Source organism: Mchenga conophoros, linkage group LG9 (genome assembly GCF_057382185.1).
Source record: "Mchenga conophoros isolate Kocher_MC1m ecotype Shallow Benthic linkage group LG9, M_conophoros_male_GT1.1, whole genome shotgun sequence".
Taxonomy (NCBI): Eukaryota; Metazoa; Chordata; class Actinopteri; order Cichliformes; family Cichlidae; genus Mchenga; species Mchenga conophoros.
Genome location: NC_140534.1, coordinates 22,337,050 through 22,359,479, shown reverse-complemented (window position 1 = coordinate 22,359,479; position 22,430 = coordinate 22,337,050). Strand labels below are relative to the sequence as shown.

The following is a 22,430-nucleotide window of genomic DNA, read 5'->3' as shown; positions in this document are numbered from 1 at the left end:
CTTCCTTTCTAATCCTGCCTCCCACACTTCTGGATCCCCTCCTTTTCCATGGCCTCCCTTGGCCCAGAGTATGCTCAGCACTTGTACCTGCACGCCAGAGACCGGGGCCGTGCTGGAGGGCAGGCTGGCTGTGGGTAGCTTTGCTAGCACTGGGTCAGGGGGGCTGCAGCTGGTGGGGTGAGTGCTTTTCCAGTAGGCCTCCAGGTAATCGGCCATATGCTCACATGCGTCCTCCAGCTGGTTCTCATCAAGAATGATGTCAAACATTTCCTGCGAAAGGCGAAACGGGCGCAGTCAGAGTTGAAGGAAATGGAACGGAGACATGACAGGGTCAACAAAACCAGCCAGCGCTGATGTGGAACTTCACATTAAAAGACTTAAAGTGATCTTTAAGGAAACAAAAAACGATAAAAAAAACCATCGGGGCAAGTTAGAAACAACTCACAGGATTAGACACTAGATAACATTAAGTATTCATTTTGCAGAAAATCTTAAACTGTAAATCCCTAAAGATACTGACTGCTATTTAAATGAAATTAAACCTCCGCTTTCACAATACTGGAGGGTTTGCCTCATTTTCTAAAATAATAAGTAAGCAGATTAGAGAGGGACGGAAATAGAACTGGCAGAAATTATAAAGGAATAAACAAAACCTGACTTCAGATATGCACAAATTAAAACCCAGAGCCAAAAAGAACAAAACTCCAAGTTATTTCACACACTGGATTAAAATTGGCAGTAATTTCGGTCCGCTGTGGAGACTTACAGGAGGGCACTGAGCCAGCTTGTCGGCGGCCACCATCTGGACATTGAGGTGTTTTGCCTGCGACTTGCCTCTGGACTTGATGAGCCGCTGTAACACCTGAAGGCAAATGAGGACGAAAGGCAAGAAGGTCACGGCTGTTTTTGACAAACTTTAATTAAAGCTTTGTGCGTGCAGCACACAAGTTTCTCAGCTTTAAACAGGAGCTTCTTTTGGAGGTGGACAATTAATGTAATCTTAGAAGGATTCATTTTACAGCACTACAGATAGATAGTAATGAATTTTTAAAACCCATTTTTAGATGAGACCCCATAAATGTGGGTTGAAAACCTCAAATCCTAAGGCTCAACTGGTCAATTAAATCTGCCATTGGCACTTATATATGATATCTAGAGCCTGACCAATATATTTCTCTTGGTGATTATAATCTGTTCTTGAAATATAGAGTATCATCGGGTATGTTGTCCAGTCAGCATGTGGGATTTTTGTTTGTTTACAGAAAACAATGCAGAAAAAGCATAACTCTTTTCCCTCCTATCAGTAAGTTGCTAACTAGTTTGTGAAAAAGATAATAAACAATAACCCTGCTCATTTTAACACCAGCACACTGTATTTATTTGTGGTTATACTGGATATCCATCCAACTATCCATTTATCATACCCAGCTGTCACAGGGTGAAAGGCGGGGCATACCAGAGACAGGTCACCAGTCACAACCATGCCTATGGTCAATTTAAAATCACTAGTTAACATAACATGCATGTATCTGGACTGTGGGAAGAAGCTCCACTCGACGGGCCACCTTCGGACACATGACCTTCTTGCTGAGAGGCAACAGTGGGACCCCCTGCATCTCTGTACAACTGTGCATATAGAGTATATATAAATATGATATGAAAACTACTTTTTGTATTGAAATATACTTTTGTTTTATGTGTGCGGCAGGCTGCAATGTGCTACTACTGTAGAATAAACATTCAATATTTTCCACAAACTACCAGGTTCGTGCCACGTGGTGATATTTGATGGCTAATGTCAAACTTCTGTCATTAAATAGACTTTGTGTATGTCATAAATAAATATAACCTTCCCAAAATAAATGCTGCCACATCCAAGACCATTTTGGGAGGCATGAAAATTAAACAGTAGTGTTACCTGAAATAATTTAATGCAGCAATTTTGACTATTTTTACTTTTGATACAGAATATTTAGCTCGTACGATGTCTTTACATTCATTTGTGCAGTTGCTAATGAAGTTGAGTAATTCTACTCATTTAACTGCGATTTATACAAATACAACATATTAAAAGTTACACTTAGTGTATAAGAAGCAGCAGTTGGGTGTAATTAAGAGGCCAGGTGATAAAGAGCAATTTATTTTCCCCACTTCGAGTGTGATTTAATCTGCTGCCACTGTGATTTAAAGCTGGCATCTCGTGTCTGTTCATCAGCTATTGCTTTCTCTCATTTTCTGAGATGTGCTTTTTATTGATCACTGACTCATGAGCCTTTTGTACACTTGTTGAAGGTCGAAGTGATGAATCAGTCCTCTCACGCATTTTCTCACTCTCAAAGTAGCAGTCACATCTGACATGCTGGATTTAAAGCCAGAGAGCAGTTGCAGAGAGACAATACAAGCGGTGACAAGACAGGACGACGTGAAGACAGACACACATAAACCAGCAGAGCTGACTAACACGTTTATGAGAGTACAGGGAACATCTGCTGAGCCGTTTTCTCACTGTCCTTATTTTCCATCATAGCACATGTACACTGGCAAGTGCATCTGTTCCTCTCTGTTCCTACAGACATCATTTCTCTTACCTTGGGTGAGGTGATCTTGACGTAGACAATGATGGGGGCGAGGGAAGTCTTTCCCAGCTGTGATGGGTGGTTGATGGTATCGGCGTCCAGAACCACCAGCTGTAACGTCCGCGCCAATTCGAAAATTCGCTCAATCTCACTCTGGACTTCAGCTGAAGGGAGACACAGAGGTCTGGGTTTATTCTTTTCAGAGCAGGAAATTATTTCTTATCAGTCGTCAGGGGGATTTATCATGATAGTAGCTTGTGTAACACTGGTTTGTTTTGCACTTTGTTTATCAGTGGCACACTTCCTCTTTTCTTTCTTTGCCACTTGATTGAAATCCCCCTATTTTCACTCCTTACTCAAAATCTGCACTCTCTTTTTCACCTTCTCATTGGGCGACAGTCCTGCTACTCAAGTTCAACTTAGCCATTTCTTTGTTAGCATAACCAATAACTATATTTATGTTTATGGAAGTTTATGACCAAGAGGCTTAAGTCTAATCTTGTCTTTGTTTATTTTCCACACTGAGCAGTCCACTGGTGTTGTTTCCCCATTCATACTCACAACTGCAATTAATTTAAAGTTGGATAAATAAACTTTCATGCACCAGATCATAACTTAATAGCTGATTTCTTTCATGCATTCTTACCAGATCCCCTTAATGATTAAGTTCACTTCCGAAACCCCGATTAACACCAATATATCCTCTGTTGCTGACTTTCAAAGACATCACAAATCTTGTAGTGTCATCTAAAAACACCTCACAAGTTGTTTTGATGTGCCTGTGCAAATATATTTCATGATTACTGATAAAACAAAAAGAATAAAAACAAAAATGATCTCGTCTTTTAACAGCTGAGTTCGTTATCGCAGATCAGCTCTCTGCTAGGATGACAGAAAATGAACATAATAGGCCCCATTAATATTTATGCTTAATTTATTGCAAAATATTCACAATATTAAAGATACTCCTAACTCCATATTTTATTATGGACTATCCTAGAGTAGCTGTGTATGATTTAAAGTTAAAAATACTCCTTATTTATCTTAAACCGAACAATGATGCATGCCTTAAGTTCATCTACTGTCTGAAAGAAGTTGTTTTAGCTCCACCCCCTCTCTCTTTAAGCTGACTCTTGTAATTGGCTGCCTCTCGTAAACACAAGTGATGTCATACAGATCCATGAGTGTAAAAAACATTGTCTTTTGGCTCATAGGGATTACTTGCCTTACTTTTGCTGGCCTCATTACTGGAAACTAGGGGCATGTTTAATGTGACCATCCACCACTGTACAAATATATATTTGACAGATTTATACCTGACGATGGCACTAGATTAAAAAGGATCCCAAGCGTGATTTCAATTTATTTTGAATATCTGCGCAAATTTTTGCAACAAACCATCCATTAGTTGTTGAGACATCCCATTTTAATGTGGATCCCTAGAGCCACACTGAAAGCGTGGCTAAAAAATGATTATTAGTTATTATTAAAGATGAATTTTTATGACTGCTCAGAGTCCATCAGTCATATAGTACGCCTTTTAAAAATCTGAGCCTGCATCAGTGATTTAGGGCATAGCTCTTTCTGCCTCACAGAGACTTAAATATTCAAAAGACATCATGACTTCAGGGACACGGCTTGGAGACTAATAGCTCTGAGTGAGTGAGGAGCCACATTATGTTACCTCTAACAGATACCGACTCTTACATCACACAACTCCCACTCCAGCAGATGACGACGTGACTGCAAAAACAATCCTACAAATAACTCAGGAAGGCCCAGTCCGGAGAGAAATCACGGCCAAGCTCCATGACTTCCAGTCCCGACAGTCTGAAGATAACATGAAAACATTCCAGCCTAACAGCTCATTCAAAATCTCATTTTCCAACTTAAAAATGCCACAGAGGGTCACCAGTTTCACGTGTTTCCAACTTTTCCTGAAATCATTTCATCCATCTTAAAGGAGCACAGCTTCAAGCCAATGTCACTTTTGATGGTAAAATTCTCTTAAAAAGCCTTAAATTACATAGAAAGCAAATGCATAACTCTTTGCTCTTTTGGCAGGAAAACAAAAGCTTTGAGAGACAAAATAAGAACAAAAGAATGACAAAACACACCCTGAGTGGTCCTTAACTTTAAAAGCTTTATGTTTAGTATATTAAATGAAAAAGTAGGTTTGACAAAGACTTCGTTATCTGAAGAAGAACAAAGTCAAAGTTATAGTGTGGCGGCTCTCTGTAATCATTAAAAAACTGCACTTTTAACACACGATGTGCTTCTATTTTATGCTTTTTCCTGCCTTCTTCCTCTGCTGTGGCTGCTGACTGATGCTTCTGGTGATACATAGCAGAGATTAGCCTTGTCACCTCTGTTTGACTCCGGAATCTGTTTCATTCTAATCACATCTAAACCCCAATCAACCTCAGTCAAATCAGAGCAGCTCTTGAACTTATTACTGCATGTTTGCGCTCCATCTTTCATCCCAAACAAAAGAGGCCAGCCAAGGCCATTCAGGGCCGTCTAGAGTTATCGTTACCATTGTCAAGAGTTTCTTTAATCGTTTCCTTCCTTTTTGCTACGTAAGCTGGTCTCCTTGAAAACATTATGAATCAAAACACCAGATGTTCCCAGGTGTAGAGTTTTCTAAGAAACTTACCCAAATTTGAGCGTGTGTTGGAGCGTTCGATGATGGCGTGCTTGCTGGGATTGTTCAGGACCGAGCGTTTGGCAAGAGAGATGTCCGCCGTGACTCGAGTGATTGATATTCTGTCACGAGAAATGGGAGAAGTAATCAGTAGATCTGGGCTTAAAACGAGATGTTGCTGAGGGCAGCAGTTTTTATCCACTGCTTGAGCACATTTCCTGAAACACTGCTGCAGTTCTCAAAGCATTAAGAGCAATCATCACGTCATTGAAAGCCCTGCATCATGCTCACTATAAACATTTAGGCTACAGCGATCAGGCATGACATTATGGCCACCTGGCTAATAGTGTATTGGTCCCTGCTTTGCTAAACAGCTAAAAAACTGCAATGCATTGTGTATTCTCACACCTTCCTACCACAACCAACATTAACTTCTTCAGAAATTTGAGCTACCATAGCTTGTCTGTTGGATCGGAAAGAGGATCACTAGATAGTGACCACTGCAGACCGGGAACAGCCCACAAGAGCTGCAGTTTTGGAGTTGCTCTGACTTAGTCTCCTAATGTTCCCCTAATGTATCCCACCAACCCACTAACAGGTGCCATGATGATAATAATCAGTGTTATTCACCTCACCCGTCAGTGTTCAAAATGTGATACCAGATCGGCGTATATGTGACTAAAATGAGACTTCCCTTCATTGTTGCTTTAAGTAAAGGCTCTCGTGTCATAAAGGTGGTGTCCTACACACAGGAACTCCAGGGTAAAGGGACAGTTCACTCTAAATTAAAATCTACATGTTTAACCTCTGCTGTGCAGTGCTGCTTGTTTTTGTTGATGTTTGGTTTCCCAGAATTAGAGATACTGGTTGTAGAAATGTTTGCTTCTCTATTAAATATACTGCAGCTGAACAGCACTTGCTTTGCGATGCTCAACGCTTCCAAAAATACATCTGAAGAACTCAGCAGCAATTCCTTTGAGAAACCATGACCTAGTTAGTCAAACAAAAAAATCCACCACCCCTGTTCTACTAAAAGAAGAATGTGGCTTGTTACCATTACAGCTCAACCAACTGGGACACCATTAATGATTACATCTTAACACGAGCACAAATGCCAAGAAAATATACTTTACACTAATGTTCTTCATCTATTTATTTATTTCTCTTTTCTTTTAATGCTTATTGACTTGTTGCAAAGGCAGCTTCTGTGACAGCACTTCAGTCCCTGACGAATTTCCCTAAGCGGACAATGAAGTCGTATTGTATTGTTTTTCATTGATCGTGTTCATCAAATGCAAACAGTTTGTCAATACTGATACTATATCACAACTGCTCACCCTTCCCTGCAGACATTTGGAGGTGTTTTGGGGAGTGCTGTGCATGGTTTCACTAACTTTTCCAGATTTTGTAGATACAACGAACATGAGCTAAAGAGCCTTAACAGCTCAGTCAGTGGTTGAACACCCGGGGAGCTCTGCTGCATGTCATTCCTCCCCTCTCTTTCCTCTGTCTATCTGCTGTGTTATATAAATAAAGGAAAAGTATCCCACATAAAAACCATGTGGATGTTGTTAATGTCTGATCTGTATTTGCTGGAAAAACATTAACTGAAATAAAACGAACTAAAATAATATTTGTCCCTACAAAACTAAATAAAAAAAATACGAGAAATGTTTTCAGTTTAAGTCTTTGTCGGCTCGGTCAAACGTGTCAACGCTGTCAGGCTGACGAGGCTTTGGTGCATATGTTTACTGGGACTGAGATGTCTGTGTGACTGTGGTTGTCTGTAGTTGTTTGCTTTGCTGTACTATGTCACGTCTTGCTCTGAAACTCCGGCAAAACCACCCATGTCAATAACAAAAACGAACACTAAAGCTAGCGAAAAACACAAAAACTGAAGTGAAAAGAGCACATCCACTGTGGGAACTAAACGAAACTGCACTGAATAGAAATCAAACATGTAAAACTCCGGAAACAGCGCTATGAACAGTATGTGTTTATATTTGAGTTTGGGCATGTTACTAACTTTAGTAACACGAACTTTACACAAGATAAATTAAAGTTTAATAATTTAAACATTTATTTTATACATTTTGAGGATTTATAACATGTGTATGCTTATGAAAAAACATGTCTTTTGCAGCCCATAACTGAGGATTCTGTACCAAAGCAACAAGAGAGCGCATATAAAAATGCGCTGTGCATTTGAGACTCGCACACGGCGTAGGAATCTCGATTGCCAGGTGAAAACTGTGCCAAACCAACTAAGAAAAACTAACACCAAATCAAAGACAAATGTCAGAGAGCAGCAGCAGGGAATTACTTACAGGTGTAAATTTGTTTAAAACAAATCAGCAGATCAAACGGTATTCTCCGCAGCTGCTGATGATCTGAGTGGATTTTCGTGTTGTGCAACTTCTAAACTAAAAAACCTCTCTGCTCCGGGTGGGAGGATGGACTCAGCATTGAGTAAGGAGAATCCTGCTCGGCTCTAGGGCCCATTATGGCCTATTAAGGACATGGAGAGGGCCTATTTAAAGCAGCGGCACACATCTCCAGGCCAAACAAACTTGTTACACACTCCCTCAGCTAACCTCGAGGGAGAGATAAATACCAGCCTATAGACTTAGAAGAGTGAGGAAGGAAGCGGGATGGGAGCTTGTGTTTTTAAAAAGGTCACAGGAAGCTTACCTTCCCTCAAATCTGTGTTTCAAAAAGTCAAACAGCGCTTTTTGCATCATGTCTGTCACCTGCAAACGAGATTCAGGAGAGAGAACAAGAGTCAATGAGTCAGGTTTTCTAAACTACTAAAGAAAATACTAAAGAAAATTCAGTGTTGTGTTTGGAAAGTTGAAGCTTTGATGCACCTCGTAGCCCTTCAGTGACGGTCCAACCAGAACCACAGGCCGCATGGAAGGCACAACGTCGTACGGAGGAATGTGCTCCGTCTTCAGAAGGAGAGAAGAAGAAAAACAGTTACACATTTATGGAGACAAAGTAAACGCTCACCATCACAAATCACTTAAGGGGGTGGAAAAACAACGAAGTAGACATTTTAAAAGCACTGAAACATTATGAACCATGAAACGGGACGTCCGAGCTGGTTCGAAAAAAAACAAACAAGCTTTGATTTATAACCGATTTGGCAGTTTGCTGCAGAAACTTTAATGGTGACACTTCAAAGGAGGTTACCGTAAACGAAAAATATTTATGTATGTCAGATCGAGTCTCTCGTGTCATGGTTCTGATTCCGCTGAATAAAAGGGAAGCTAAATGATAGGAAAGGTTAGTCAGGGAGTGAGAAAGAAGCCCGAGTAGATCAACAGAAGCTTTGACTGAAAACACAAAATTAGGACACAGTTAGAAAAACTCGCTCACTGCTGTACGGACAAAAACGGACCTCAGTTTGTGGAACAGCCTGTTTTTAATCAACACTTCGACTGACCTTATTATGAGGTCAACACGGTCCATGATGTGACTTTTGCACATAATATAAACAGTTATTTTTCTTTTATGTGATGCCTTCTAAGATGCCTTTAATTACACTTAAAAAATACTTGCAAGTATGCACATGCCGCACTTAGCATATTTATTAGACCACCTATTATCATATAATATTTTAGAAATGTAAAAAATTATATTGTTATTGATGACGCAAATGAACTGAATTCATGTTTTTATACCCAAATTTGATCCAGCACACTGTAATCCTCGAAGAAAATAAGAATCAATCAAGCATAACATTTAACCACTAAAACTACATTTTCTTTTTGGGAATGCAAATAAATAGCTACATAATAACACTAACAACAACACTCATATTGTGTTTTACAATGGGGGCTTTTTTGTAAAACAGTAAGTTTGAACATTCATGAATAACATTCATTGAAAATATGGTTTTGATTGAACTGGTGCATTCTGTTAATTAATCATTACAGAAACATAAAAATGATTTTGATTATTACCAATACAGTTAATTTAAGGCTGAACACTGGGTGTTTGACTGTGAGGCTCTCCGGTGCAGAATGTCATGTGGTATGTTTATGAGAGATCATAGACTGATATAATCACACAAATACTTTTGTATTTTTACAATTTACGGTGAACATGCATATATTAATAAAGAAAAAAATAGTTGATTCATAGAGATGAAATTTTTTTATTTGCAACCCTATTCGAATTATTTTTCTAATACATTTATAAACTACTGAAACTTCTGATACATTTTTGCATTTGTGTTTTTAGTGAACTCGCTGTTTTAGTGGAAATTTGTGTATAATGTTTTTAAGACTGTCTTCTTAATCCTTGCAAATATTAGCATGTGGTTTCAGAGAGGAAATGCATTATGGTCTGTGACAGCGAGCCAATGACCCTCATACCTCTGTGTCCCACTGTCTGGAAGAACAGCGTGTTTGAGCCGAGAAACAGAGAGAAGGTTTACTTTTGCTTTCTCTGGCTACTTAAAAGGACTGCTGACATTATTTTCTTAGTCATCCCTTATTTGTCCTCATGTCCGGGCGGTTCTTTCGATCTGTGTTATCTTTACGATAAGTGTTTCAGACGATTTATTTAGACTTTCTTGTTGCAGTCTGTTGCTCCGTCTTACTCATCCCTTCAGCTCTAAACATTTTCTATCTAGCATTCGCTGTCGTCAGTGAGCTTCCCCAGAGATGCTGTGGGAACTGATGCGCACTACTGCTGACTAACATGCCATCAATGAACAATGTAGCTCAGCTTAAATCCTTTCAGTAGCATATTTAACTTCTAGATTACATGGTCACTGTAATCATGGGAAACAAGCTCTACTATATCCTTAAGTCCCACAGCAAACAGCATTTATTTATTTCAGCTGTCACTAATGAAAAATATGAGTAGTGAAGCATAAGAATGGGCAAAGACATGCCCCACTGAGTTCTTGCTGAGAGTTTCATGGGAAGAATGATACAACTCTTCTAAAGCTGCCCATCAGCACCACAAATGCTTATAAATTCATTATTCTTTGCTTAATCCATATAAAGTGCATGAAACAACAAGCTGCTGCTTTATGAGGTTTTTATGTTGACCTACAGATATGTTACAAATAAAGAAACAGGTTTCAGTGTGCTTTGGCAGTCTCCATGTTTCTGTTAGTCTGCTGGAGGATTGGACCTGATTATGTTATAGTGAACTAAAGCTAAACCAAAACTAAGTTGAAATAACACTTCAATGAATTAAAAATAAAACCAAGATCAAACTATATTATATGTTTTACTTACATAAATGAAATGTAACAGGAGTTTCTTTAGTTTTAATCTTTGTCATTTATCAAATGTGTCAGCAGAGCCACCCTGAGGAGGCTTCAGCACATTTTCAAAGGAGCTTGCAAAGAAAAGCGTCTGGACTTCTCTAAGTTACTTGAAGACGTTTCACCTCTCATCCGAGAAGCTTCTTCAGTTCTAAGGTCAAATGGTGCTGTAGTATATGATTTGGACCACTTTTTGCTTATAAAATGATTCAGTGACCCCTCATGTCCTGAAGACGAAGACTTTTATGATGTTGACAGAACATCCATATCTCCTGACTCTAGAGGTTAGGATTCAAGCTTTCCTTTAATTTGTCAATCATCATTTCTTGGCTTTTCATGTTTTCTGTTTTTATTCTCTTTGCCTTTATACTCTAGCTTCATATTGATAAAAGATAGGACCATGGCATTACTTTTCTCATCAATTGTAGCTCTCACCAAGAAACAAGCTGTTCACACTGAGATCCCAAATTTACACACAAAACAATTACAACACACAGGCTGGCAGGAGCGGTGAGTAGTGTGAGTACATTGGTGAGTCTATGCTTAGGAAATGCATTGAGAGTTTTTCACAGCTCAGACCATGAAGGTTATCCCCACACCCTGCTGTGCTGGTGCGGTGCACACAAAGACTTACCGACTTCTGCTTCTGTTTAGCTGTGGCAAGACGAAAGAGGAAAAAGAGAGAGGTTAGGAAAAGGCATGCATGCTAAGTGTGGTGTGAACGCCGAGGGACAAGGACGATGGTGTAGACAAACAGGAGGGGCGCTGCGTGTAGCTGAGCAGCCATAGGCATTTTAGTCAGAGCCGTGCGGACGGATAGAGAAGAAGCGAGGGTCGGGTAGCTCAGGTAGAGTTTACCTTCTTAAAGAAGGGCATTCGTTTCTCTTTTGCTAGGGGTGACATGACAGTGTTTGGACTGGCTTTAGGGGAGCGCAGGTTGACTGGAAGCTCATTGTCCTCGGGGTCTAAGCCTGTGGCGTCTATGTCAATGGCTACCCACACAGACAGACAAGAGCATCGTCACATGGAGGTGAAGACAGGAGGTCACAGGTAGCGGGTAGGATTTACATTGAAAGTAGCACAGAATGTAGGTACTACACAAAAAGTACATGAAACATGTAAAAGTACAGTTATGGCAAAAATAATGTCTGTTTTACTGAGGTTAGGAACACGTACATCTTACCTACAGCTGGATTTCAGTGACTAAATGTTGATTCAAAATACTAACAAATCTATTAAATACAAAATTGGACTTTCACCCCTGAAGCTGCTTACCAGATGAAGGAGGAGTAGATTTCCGTGAGTTAGGAACAACTTCACCTAAACTAGATGATGAGTTTGCTCCCAATTTACTGAAATGATAAATAAATTTTTTAACATTAGGCCAACAAAATTGAATATCTAATGATGTGCACATTCATAATAAATTATCTCAAAGCTAAAGCAAAGGACTTTGGTGTGCACGAGTCTGTTTACCTGGAGTGGAACTTGCCCTGCTTGGCTCTCTGCTCCTGGAGGATACGAGTGTTTTCAAGCTTCACTGGACTGGGGATGAAACCGATTTCACAGCCTTCTTTCACCAGGCGTCCTATCCACCAGTCATTGTTGTACTTCTACACATACACAAAATTCAAGAAAGTCATCTCAAACATCCTCCTTTTTATTGCTGCCGTCATCTTTCTTTCCATATGGCATCGACAAACTACCGTACTGAACAACACCTCTAGCTCACCTCTTTGACATGGAGGAAGTCTTTAGCCTCAAAGGAGACGGCCATGCCTGGCACAGGGACATCATCGTCGTGACTCGGGCTGTAGCTGACATTTGTGCGGACGGCAAATGCAACTGGTTTGGTCTAGCAGAAGTGACAAAGGAGGGAAAAAAAAGAAAATGTCAGATTTCACAAGCGATAATTTGCTTTCAAACTGGAGGAAATCAAGCACAGATTCTAACACGAGTGGGGAGACAGTTGCTAAAAGTTTTTATTCTAATCTTTTTCGAACACTACTGCCAAGCTGTGATCCTCGTCTTTGTGTGAGGTGTAAAAATAACCCCGGGTGAGAGATATCAGCAGCCTCTGACTCATCCAGACTTCGTCTAGTTTTCTCTCCACAAATGAGCTGCCTGCTTTTCTGTCTCTCTGCTACATGCTACAGCACTCACATGTTACAAGTTCAAATGATGCAACATGTTACCAACTGCAGCACCAGTAGTACAAGTACGCTCAAGCAAAATCAGCACTTGCGTAAATGGTAAATCATAAATCAATCCAGCATTCTTTACAAAGACAGAATCAATACTGACCTCCTTATACGATCACTGTAAACCTTTTACTTCAAGACAAAAAGTCATTGAGATAATGCATAAAGCTAATAAAATGTTTCCAGGCAGGGAAATAACAATCTAACACTGCTGACTGTCTACAAACTGCATGAAACAGCACTGATGTAGCTGCACCGTTCAATAAAACCTCCCCTGCCCACAGTGACACGTTACCCTGCTACAAAAGATTAAGGATCACATCATATGCTCACATACAAACACTAAACTAGTTTCTGGGTTTGTTTTTGCAAGCCCAGAATATCCACTTAAGACACATATCCCTTTAAGAATTACATAAAATGCTTTCGGACATAATCTTGGAGCCAGTCTGGCGGCAGTAGCCTCAACAGTTGGCAACACGGTCATGCCCTCAACCAGATTACATTTGCTCTGCCTTTGACAGAGTGACAAGCACGACAGAAGTCAACTGAAAAGCCAAAATAAATGCACAAGGATCTAGCTTAGAGTAATCTCCCAGCCCAGACTTGCACGCTAAACATTTACCTGCAGGTGAAAGGGAGCAAGATGAGAGAGTGGATGTGCAATATTTAGCTGGAGGTCTAACCGAGATCACTAGATCAGAGAGGCTGATGCTATAATGGAGTTGGACTTTCTACAGATTCCTAAAAAATGCCTTCAAGGGGCACAAAAAGTCTGGACTGCTGCAGCCGGTTTCCTCCCAATCTGATTTACTCTTAGCAACCCAAAAATAAAACGCACTGAGGTAATTTCCATTTTGATTTCTGCATTAAAATGTGGACAGAAAGTATAAGAAAAACACATTTATCTTTATTACCACTGGGTTTAGCATAAAGTGAAACCAAAACTGATTTATAATAGATAAAAGTGGAGCTCATGCTATATATTTTAAAAGCTCTATTATCTGATTTAATAGTCGTGGGAGAAGATGAACCCAACAAACAGTTTCTGATTAGGAGACAGATTATTTTGCCACCACTCCCGACTAGTCAACTAATAAATGCTCCACTTCGTTCATTGGCTAGTTCATAACTGACTGTTTTTTGCTGCTATTTGCTTTCAGGCTTTCAGCTTCATTGTTTTAATTCAGTCCCACTGCTCTTGCAGTGAACTTTTCTGTCAGGTAGGCAGCTATTTTCCCAGTTAAAAAGCTACCTTCTCAGAAAAAAATACAGTGAGCTTCCGCAGGGAACACAAACAAATGACCAAGAGCACTTACATGACTCCAAATGAATGATAATGTGACTTTATTTGTGGTGACAATATTGGCGCGTCATTACTCTGTTCATAACCAGTGGTCAAAACATTTATTCCAAGTTTCAAGTCTATCAGATAAATGCCTCAGAGAAACACAACTAGTGTGAAATCACAATAAACTATGAATGACTGTGTAAATAATACATTAGTCAAATCCTCCTGAGATCATTTTCCCACATGCAGGCAGCAACGTAAATATTCTATGGCTGTAAGCTGGAGTATGTGTGTGTGACGTCTCCATTGAGGAAATCATCCAATCCAGCGTGTGCACTGCCAAGACCCTTTGAGGACACAGAGTCCTTGGCATTTGCATGCAATGAGTCACATGCCTGAATGAAGGTATGAGGTCCATTAGTATACATATGTGTGCTCTCTCAGTAGTCTCCTGGACTGCGGCCTTTTTCCTCCCTTCCAGCTGCTCTCCTTCATGTTATCCATCATTTTCTTTCTATAGTCTTAATGGCACTTACAATATGCACACGTACATCTCTTGATGTGCCACCCTGTCTTTCAGGTGACTGTGGCGTCTATTCAGAATGACACTGCTCAACAGCATCTCCTCACCTCCTGACTGAGCCCATATGGCTCTGTTGCTTCTTACGTAACACAGGCTTTCATTATGGATGCCATACTGCAGTGAGTAAGGGAGAAGGACAGAGGCGGAGGGTTAGGGACAGGGTGAGAAAAAGAAGAGAGGAGGAGGGCAAAATAGAGGACATGGAATAGTAAGATTTAGTGTTAAAAAAAGGAGATGAAAGAGAAAGGACTGGGAATAAGGAAGTAGATTAACAGCACAAGAGAAGCCCTGTCTGTAACTGGGAACCCTATGAGGCATAACCAATTAACAACCGATGAAGCTAGTCACAATATCACGTCACCCCATACATATTTCATCAGGTAATACCTCCCAGTCCTCTTTCTGCTTATACCAACCTGCCCTTGATGTTGTTGAGTTGCCTTCTAGCATGCTACAACCTTTCCTTTAGCAACACGCCAAGGATCTTGCGCTATAAATTAATTTTCCCACATTGTTTCACCTTGAATCTTGTGGATCGATTTGAAATAAATTCCCCTCTGCTCTGCGTGCCGGCCTTAGGCTGTACAGAGAACTGGTAAAATTTATTATTATATGACGTGAAGGAAACCATAACTATCATTAATCTAGCGTGTGGGAAGATGTTTCTATAATTATCAAAGGCTCCTTTGGTATATACTTGTATATTGACTTGACCACTGCAGCTGGCAGTCCTATTATGCCTGGAGTTTATAGTTGGAGTGAGATTATGCTTTGTTTTCATAAATCAAGCCTTCATCCACATAGTCAAATTGCTTTTTGCATTCACGGTTGTTATGTTAAAGCTTCTTGAGTGACACTTAACTAGAGTGAGGGAAAATTGGCTTCATCTACAGCAAAAGAAATCTCCATTACTTCAAGTACGCGACTGAAGATTTAGAAAATACAACTGATATCCAACAAAAAGACAACATGATAAAAACAACCATAAACCATGCAGCAGTCTTTGGCTGTCAATACAATGTATGTCAAACTGTCACTCTTCTTTTACAGTACTGTGCAAAAGTCTTGAGCCGCCCATCACTTATTTATATTTTGATGCAGAAATTTAATACAAGGCAAAAATTTGTACAAAGAAGTCTTTGTCTTAGAATAAAACTGAACTGTTTTGAATTCTTTGAACTCTTTCTTATATCGTATTTGAACATTTAGCCAATAACAGATAAGCATCACTCACTGACATTCAAAAATGTTGCTGATAGGCTGATATGTTTGCACAGTGCTGCCAGCCCTATTTCTTTATGTAATTTTCTTTGTAGAAATGATGCCACACTGCTTCAATAATGTCTGGACTCTGATGGAGCTCCACTGTGTGTTTTGTATCCAGGTATGTTTTTACTACATCAGCAGTGTGTTTCTGTCATGGTAAAAAATGATGATGCTTTCCAGATGGTTTTGCACTATTGACCAAAATCTGACGGTACTTTTCTGCATTAATAACTCCATTACTTTTGACAGGATCCCCAGCACCGCTGGTTGAATTCCAGCCCTTAAACTATGACAGAGCCTCCACCATGTTTTACAGATGGCTGTAAGCACTCACTGTTGTACCTCTCTCCTGAGCTCCTCCAGACATACTTGCAATGATTCAGAGTAAAAGCTTTAAATTTGGATTCATCACTTCATCAGACCTGTTGCCACTGATTTTCAGTCCAGTTTTTGTGTAACTTGGCAGACCTCAGCTTTTTCTCCCTGTTTCCCTTCTTGACAGCCATGTTTCCACTGAGACCATTTCTAACAAGGCTTCAGTGAACGGTAATCAGGACTGGATCAACTGAAGAGCTCAAAGCTCGATCTTTCAGGTCTTGTCAGATTTCTTTTGTTTTTCTTAAAGACATGACTTTTAGTTTCTGTTCATTGGCTGTAGTTTGTTAGTTTTTTAAAGGCCTGCCAATTCTTCTTTTGTCCTCTACTTGCAGACCATGCAGTGATATGACAAGTTTTTGGCTTTGGTGTGAATCAACTTGTTTGATGGGTTTAGCAAATGGGTTTTTGCTAAACTGTCCAACACTAGTTCATGCTTTGAGTAAGGTGAGTAAGGTGCATTTTTTTTATGCTTGAACGATGCTTAACACACAAATAAAAAAAAAAGACAAGCAAACAACATTCCTCTGAAAACGGTCAGCCGTGAAAAAGCAGCCAATGTCCAAAAAACATCTTCAGCAAAGGCCTTCAGAAAGAAATATTCCTTAAGACCACTTTAATAACAACAATTCCAGTTTGAGATTTTTGCACAGCACTGTAGCTCACAATCAAAAATACCTATAGATATGGCTCCTAAAAAAATAAATAAATACAATAACATGAAAATCAAAACAGCAGAAAACATCCCATTTTTACTACAGTTCATTCTCCTAAAGTCCTGCTTCCTGTAGTTGAGTCATCATTTGACTATTTTCTCAGCTGCTTCTAGAGATATTAAACCATCCTTTTACAAGCTAACTACTCTCAGTGATTGGTTTGACTTTGATGTGCCCATTTAAGGCTAATTAGAAACAGACAGATGGTGACAGTGTGCGTGAATCTGTGAATGCATTTGAAATAATATTTCAAGTCGATGAAAAATCAGCATTACGGGCATCAACGCTATCTCACTTACAAATATCAGTGGCATGTAGGGGAAGTGATTATGAATTACTGCCCATAAAGGCTCACAGCCGGAGAGTCTGCACTTCCTCTGACCCCAGCCTGCTCTTGCTCTGGTGGCCAGACCACTGAGAAGCTATTTTTTACTAGTCATCTGTCATGTAAAATGCCAGCGGGGGTAATCTATGCCAGGTTATCTGTAAAGCCAACTTATCTTTTTAATTAGTGAGCCGGAGAGGGTGACTCTGGAAAATAACAACATAGATCTACTGGAATGATCTGTCTTTGCCAGCTACAGCACGAGCAACCCCGACCGAGAGACAGCACAAGGAAAATCTCTGCTCAAATGGATGGATAGCCAAAAGCTTGAGGCTTACAGCTAATGAGCAAACTAGCTGTTACAGACACTAAACACCCAATGAAAGACAATAAACTCATTTTTCAGACATTTGCGTGAATTAATATGTAAAAATAGAGCACCATGAGCTATCTAGCGAGTTGCCGAGCAGGAAGGGAACACAATGTGCATTGAAGATAGGAGAATTATTTCACAGATCAAAGGCATGAATCTTAACAGTGCTAGAGATTTAAGTCATTCAGTGGAAGAGAGCTCTGATTGCAATTCCTGTCACACAGAGAGAGCCTGCTCTGCCGTGTGTGTGTGTGTGTGTGTGTGTGTGTGTGTGTGTGTGTGTGTGTGTGTGTGTGTGTTTGTTTATATGCTGCTAATTGTGGCCCAGAGCAGAACAGAGCAGGCGAAGCTCTGATAAACAGTGAAGCTGAGCCCTCCAAGGCCCCTAACCTCTCACATCACCGGTCCCTGACAGCCCTTTTCTTCATGTGAAAAACCAGCTAAAATCAGCTCTAATTTCCTGCTTCTCTCTGAGTCAGTCCAGGAAGACTGTCTACTGATTTCGTTTAGGATTAGTAGAACATGATATATTTTAAAATGAGCACTTTAAATGATTAATGAAGGTCTCAGTCAGTGATCTAAGGAAGGCAAGTCAAGTTACAACAACTTTACACAGAAACTTTGACCACAATATTCCTGAAGCGCTAAAACTTTCAAACTATTTCCTTTACCTGGCCCTGCCCCCTACCGTATCCTGACTTGTAGCCCCCTATCACTTAGAAAATGGTAGCTGCTTGCTTGTTAATGTGAAAAAAAATTTGGGAAACTAAGAAAAGAAGCCAAAAAGGAAGCGGACTCAGCTTTTCAACAACAAACAGAGCAGTGTAAAGTTTATGTTACAATCTGTGTGATGCCTGCCATCATTCATTCAAACATAATAAACCAATTTTTCTCTCTACAACACACATTTGTATTTCCATATTTCCCAAGACTGCAGTGTCTTACCCCTAATCCTAACCATCGCATGTTTATGTCAGACTAAAATAAATTGAAAACACAGTCAAACCTTATTCCTGAAGGTGCAGAGTTTTATTGTAAACAGATCTATCAGCATTTTTAATTGCCTGTTTAATTTTAAAACATTTACTACATCTGTAGATATTTGCTAGCTTCTTCACTTCTACTTCTATCAATCAGTAAGTAAAGCCATTGGCTAGAATGTGAAATGGGGATTACTGGAAGCTTAGTGGACCCACCAAGGAGCCCCTATTTTTTCATATGAGTTTTTACTCTCAAAGCATGAAGCTCATGCAACCAAACTGTACCTGAAGGAAGTGGAAAGCAGAATTTTGAGCTCTTTCAGAGAAACTACACGTAGCTACTGGTTTAAAAAAATCACCCGAGTCAAAATCTTTTACTGAACATATCAACTCAGCAGACACAAACAAGTTCACCACAGCGGATATTGAGAAGGACAGAAGCCTCGACATTGACGGTTACTGGTAACCCACACACACACACACCAGTACCTGCTCTTTGAATCCCACCACCCACTGGAACACAAACACCACCAAGCAGAGAATGTTCCCTTTAAGGCAGAGAGAAAAGAAAAGGAACAAACACACATCAAAAGACCACTTAAAACATGTGGCAATCCAAACTGGGCCTTCATCAAGTCAGCTAAGAGACATGGAAATAAATACTGGCAGCCACCAGCCCTACCTCTCAGTCTCCTAGTAGATCCACCTATGGTACTGATTTCAAAATACTATGCCACCTTGTTCTCAAGTTATTCACAAGATTCTCAGAAAACTTCTGACTTTGACTGAGAAACACAGAATAATCGTTTGTCCAAGCATAACATGCTGGTGACCTTCAGTCCCAGCAAAACCCTCAGACAAAAACTGGTTCATCCCAAAACCGGGAAAAAACAAGCTGAGCAATGCTGTGAGGAGTCCTTGGACTAATACAAAGGAGAAACCAAACAACTTCACAGGTGCAAAACACTGCAGAACCACCTCTTCAGGACAGGACTCAGCTGTGTATTTGCACTTACAGGAAAGGGGAAACTCTTTTGAGGGCAAATATTTTCACATTTTGGGCAAAGAGGAGAAATGTCAGTTCAATTGTATTTATGTACCAGCGGTGCATCCCTCCCACTATCACACTTGGCAACAGCAGGAAGGAAAAACTCCCTTCTAATAGGAAGAAACGTCAGGCAGAACCAAGCTCAGGGAGGAGCAGCCATCTGACACGACCAGCTGGGAGTTAGAAAAGGGAGACAGAACAAAAGACACACTGTAGAAGACAGGCAGAGATTAATAATACCTAAGAATTAAATATGGAGTTGTGTATAAACACATAAAGGAGTCCATGTATGACCAACTATTACTAATCTATTCTGCATCCCTGAGATCCCATCCCAGGCAATTTAACCACCATTCCCATGTCAACCCATCTGACCTTAACAACTCACAATGACTCAATCATGTCCTATCCATCGTGACAATCCCATGAGAAGATAAACAACTTGGATTCCCATCATCTTTTAGAAGAAAAGAAGTCTTTCTAGTGAGAGGTAACTTCACCAGCACCTAAACCAGTCCTGGTGCCTTCAACTCAAACACAGACATCATGGAGAAGCACAAACTCGTGTTGGTTGCTCTCCTCACATTTGGAAATCCCACTTGGTGCAACTTATAAAATGCTGATGACAAACTGCTGTTACTGAGGCTAGTAGGTAGTCACTGACCTCAGGGTTTAGAATACCAACCTTGGCCTTGTCAAGCTGCGCCTGAGCCTGTCGCTCTGCCTCTCTGCGGACTGCCTCCTTATCTTCCTCCAGGGACACATCGGAGTCTGATGGACGGCTGGTGTAGGAGTCGGCCGAACCCTGCAGAAGACACAAGGAGTAAAAACTGAGTGACACAACAGCACGGAAACACGAGCTTGTCCATTTGGTTTCACACTTTAAAAATGACCGGTTTTATCAGCCAAGACGTGCTGAGATTCTTAGCATCTTGAGGACACCGAGGAAAACGATTTACTTTTCGCTCCCCTCGCTCTTTGATGATACGTTAAACTTTGGAGATTGTGCAACTTAGAAATGTGCGAACGCCCCCACACAGACTGACGTGTTAAACTCAAAGGATTCTCAGTTGATTTCATCAGATCCTGAGCACAAAGGAAGGCTGTGCTGGTCTAATCTACAGAAAATCATTGACACTTCTTTTTCTGAGACAAAGTGCCAAAGGACACAAACTGTCTTTCTTACGATCACATCATAGCAGCTCTTTGTCTATACTTAGCTCTCTCTTAGCTGCTTGCCTGCAGATTTGTTGTCATCTTTCTGTGTCAAACACTGGGGGAAATGTTGAGGAACACCAGATCCCGGTATGTCTGTGTGATATGTGGTTGCCACAAATCTACTCATAAACATGCAGACTCACACATACCAGTGCACACAAGACTACCTAGCATACACTCCTGGGCACAGCGCATTGAGCGCATACCATTACACCAGAAGTTATATACAGCAAGTTGTTAGATGCTGAATGAAAATGCACGCATACAATAAATAATTACTGAAGATAAAGCAATGCTTGCATGCTTTAACACATAGTTAGAACACTGGTAAAGGAAAAGAAAAAGCAAAGTTTTCAGGCTTACTGAGTAAACTATCTAACAGATGGGCACACTTTTTTTTCTACACTTAAAAAATGTTCACAGATACAACCATGAAAAAAATGGTTTCTGACATTTGGGAAAGTTATTAGAAGCATGAGAGGAAGAAATAAAACACATGACATGTTTTTTTTAGGTCAACCATTTGTTAAAAATTACCTTTATATGAATAGAACCTATTTTGGAACGCGTGCCATTCACAAGTAGATTAGCCACACCAAATCATGAGAGGGAGATTGTAGTTTCATGGGAGGAGATTGTGAAACAATCCAGAATGGAGTCTTATTCTCATAATTCATATTTAGAACAAATATAGCCCTGATTTTGATATTATAGCAGTTTTTTAGTTGTTTTAAAGCACCCTTCGTTGAAGCAGTGCAACACAAATCACTTCACAGCACATCAAACACAGCTGCATAGCAGCAGCAAACTGATCGTGGAAGCCACAACAAGCTGGAATATATAGTTTCTGATACACACATGTAAATTTAATTTTGATATAGCCACGCTCCTAACGTCAGCTATCGTGGACATTTGGAAATGTTGTCAAAATCAGTTAAAGTATAGAAAAAAAAAATCAACCAGTGAGAAGCAGAATAAGCTGCTATATATAGATTTTTTTCTTTGAAATTATACTCTTCTATTCCATAATTTATTAAATAATGCATTCATAAAATGTGTTAATTTGGATTTGATTTTGATATATACTAAACATGAAATTAGTAGCCACATTTATGCTGGCATAAATCCGGACGTACAGATGAAAAACACAAATATGAGATAAAAAGTTTTGTTATCTTATTTGTGGGTATTAAAAAAATATTGCGCTTGCAGATCAACATCAAATCTGTTCCAGTTTCAGGTAATTATCAGGATATATGATAAAACGGGGTTTTTCTTAACTAAGTGAAGACAGCATGAGTCTTATCCTTACCTGCACGCTTCTCTGACACCCACACAAGGTCTTTCATTCATCTCACTGCACCATTACACTCTGTTTCTGTCTGAGCTAAAAATAGCCTCCCTCACTCTGTGCCTGATTAGAATTATCCAGCCATCACATACATACGAAGGATGATCGTGCCTCCTCTCCACTTACGCTATAGTAAAGAGACGAGATTTGTTGCTGTTGATAAAACAAGGTTATTAAAATTTATCTCCTCCATCTACGA

At 40.0% G+C, this 22,430-nt stretch overlaps 1 protein-coding gene across 10 annotated transcripts in view; it reads right to left on the bottom strand.

Moving 5' to 3' along the window:
- Positions 1–22,430, bottom strand: part of cacnb2a (calcium channel, voltage-dependent, beta 2a) — a 72,430-nt gene that overhangs the window by 4,416 nt on the left and 45,584 nt on the right. For 7 of the 10 annotated variants that reach the window (XM_085286963.1, XM_085286967.1, XM_085286968.1 and 4 more), the window contains 11 exons: positions 20,348–20,467; positions 12,237–12,359; positions 11,981–12,117; positions 11,780–11,856; positions 11,363–11,496; positions 8,088–8,168; positions 7,912–7,970; positions 5,233–5,342; positions 2,589–2,740; positions 767–862; positions 88–270 (listed from right to left, as the gene is read on the bottom strand). In XM_085286963.1, the coding sequence (XP_085143089.1) occupies positions 88–270; positions 767–862; positions 2,589–2,740; positions 5,233–5,342; positions 7,912–7,970; positions 8,088–8,168; positions 11,363–11,496; positions 11,780–11,856; positions 11,981–12,117; positions 12,237–12,359; positions 20,348–20,467 (1,272 nt within the window). Of the gene's footprint in view, positions 1–87; positions 271–766; positions 863–2,588; positions 2,741–5,232; positions 5,343–7,911; positions 7,971–8,087; positions 8,169–11,138; positions 11,159–11,362; positions 11,497–11,779; positions 11,857–11,980; positions 12,118–12,236; positions 12,360–20,347; positions 20,468–22,430 lie in introns of all 10 variants that reach the window. The other 3 variants (XM_085286966.1, XM_085286973.1, XM_085286972.1) reach the window with 1 other exon arrangement.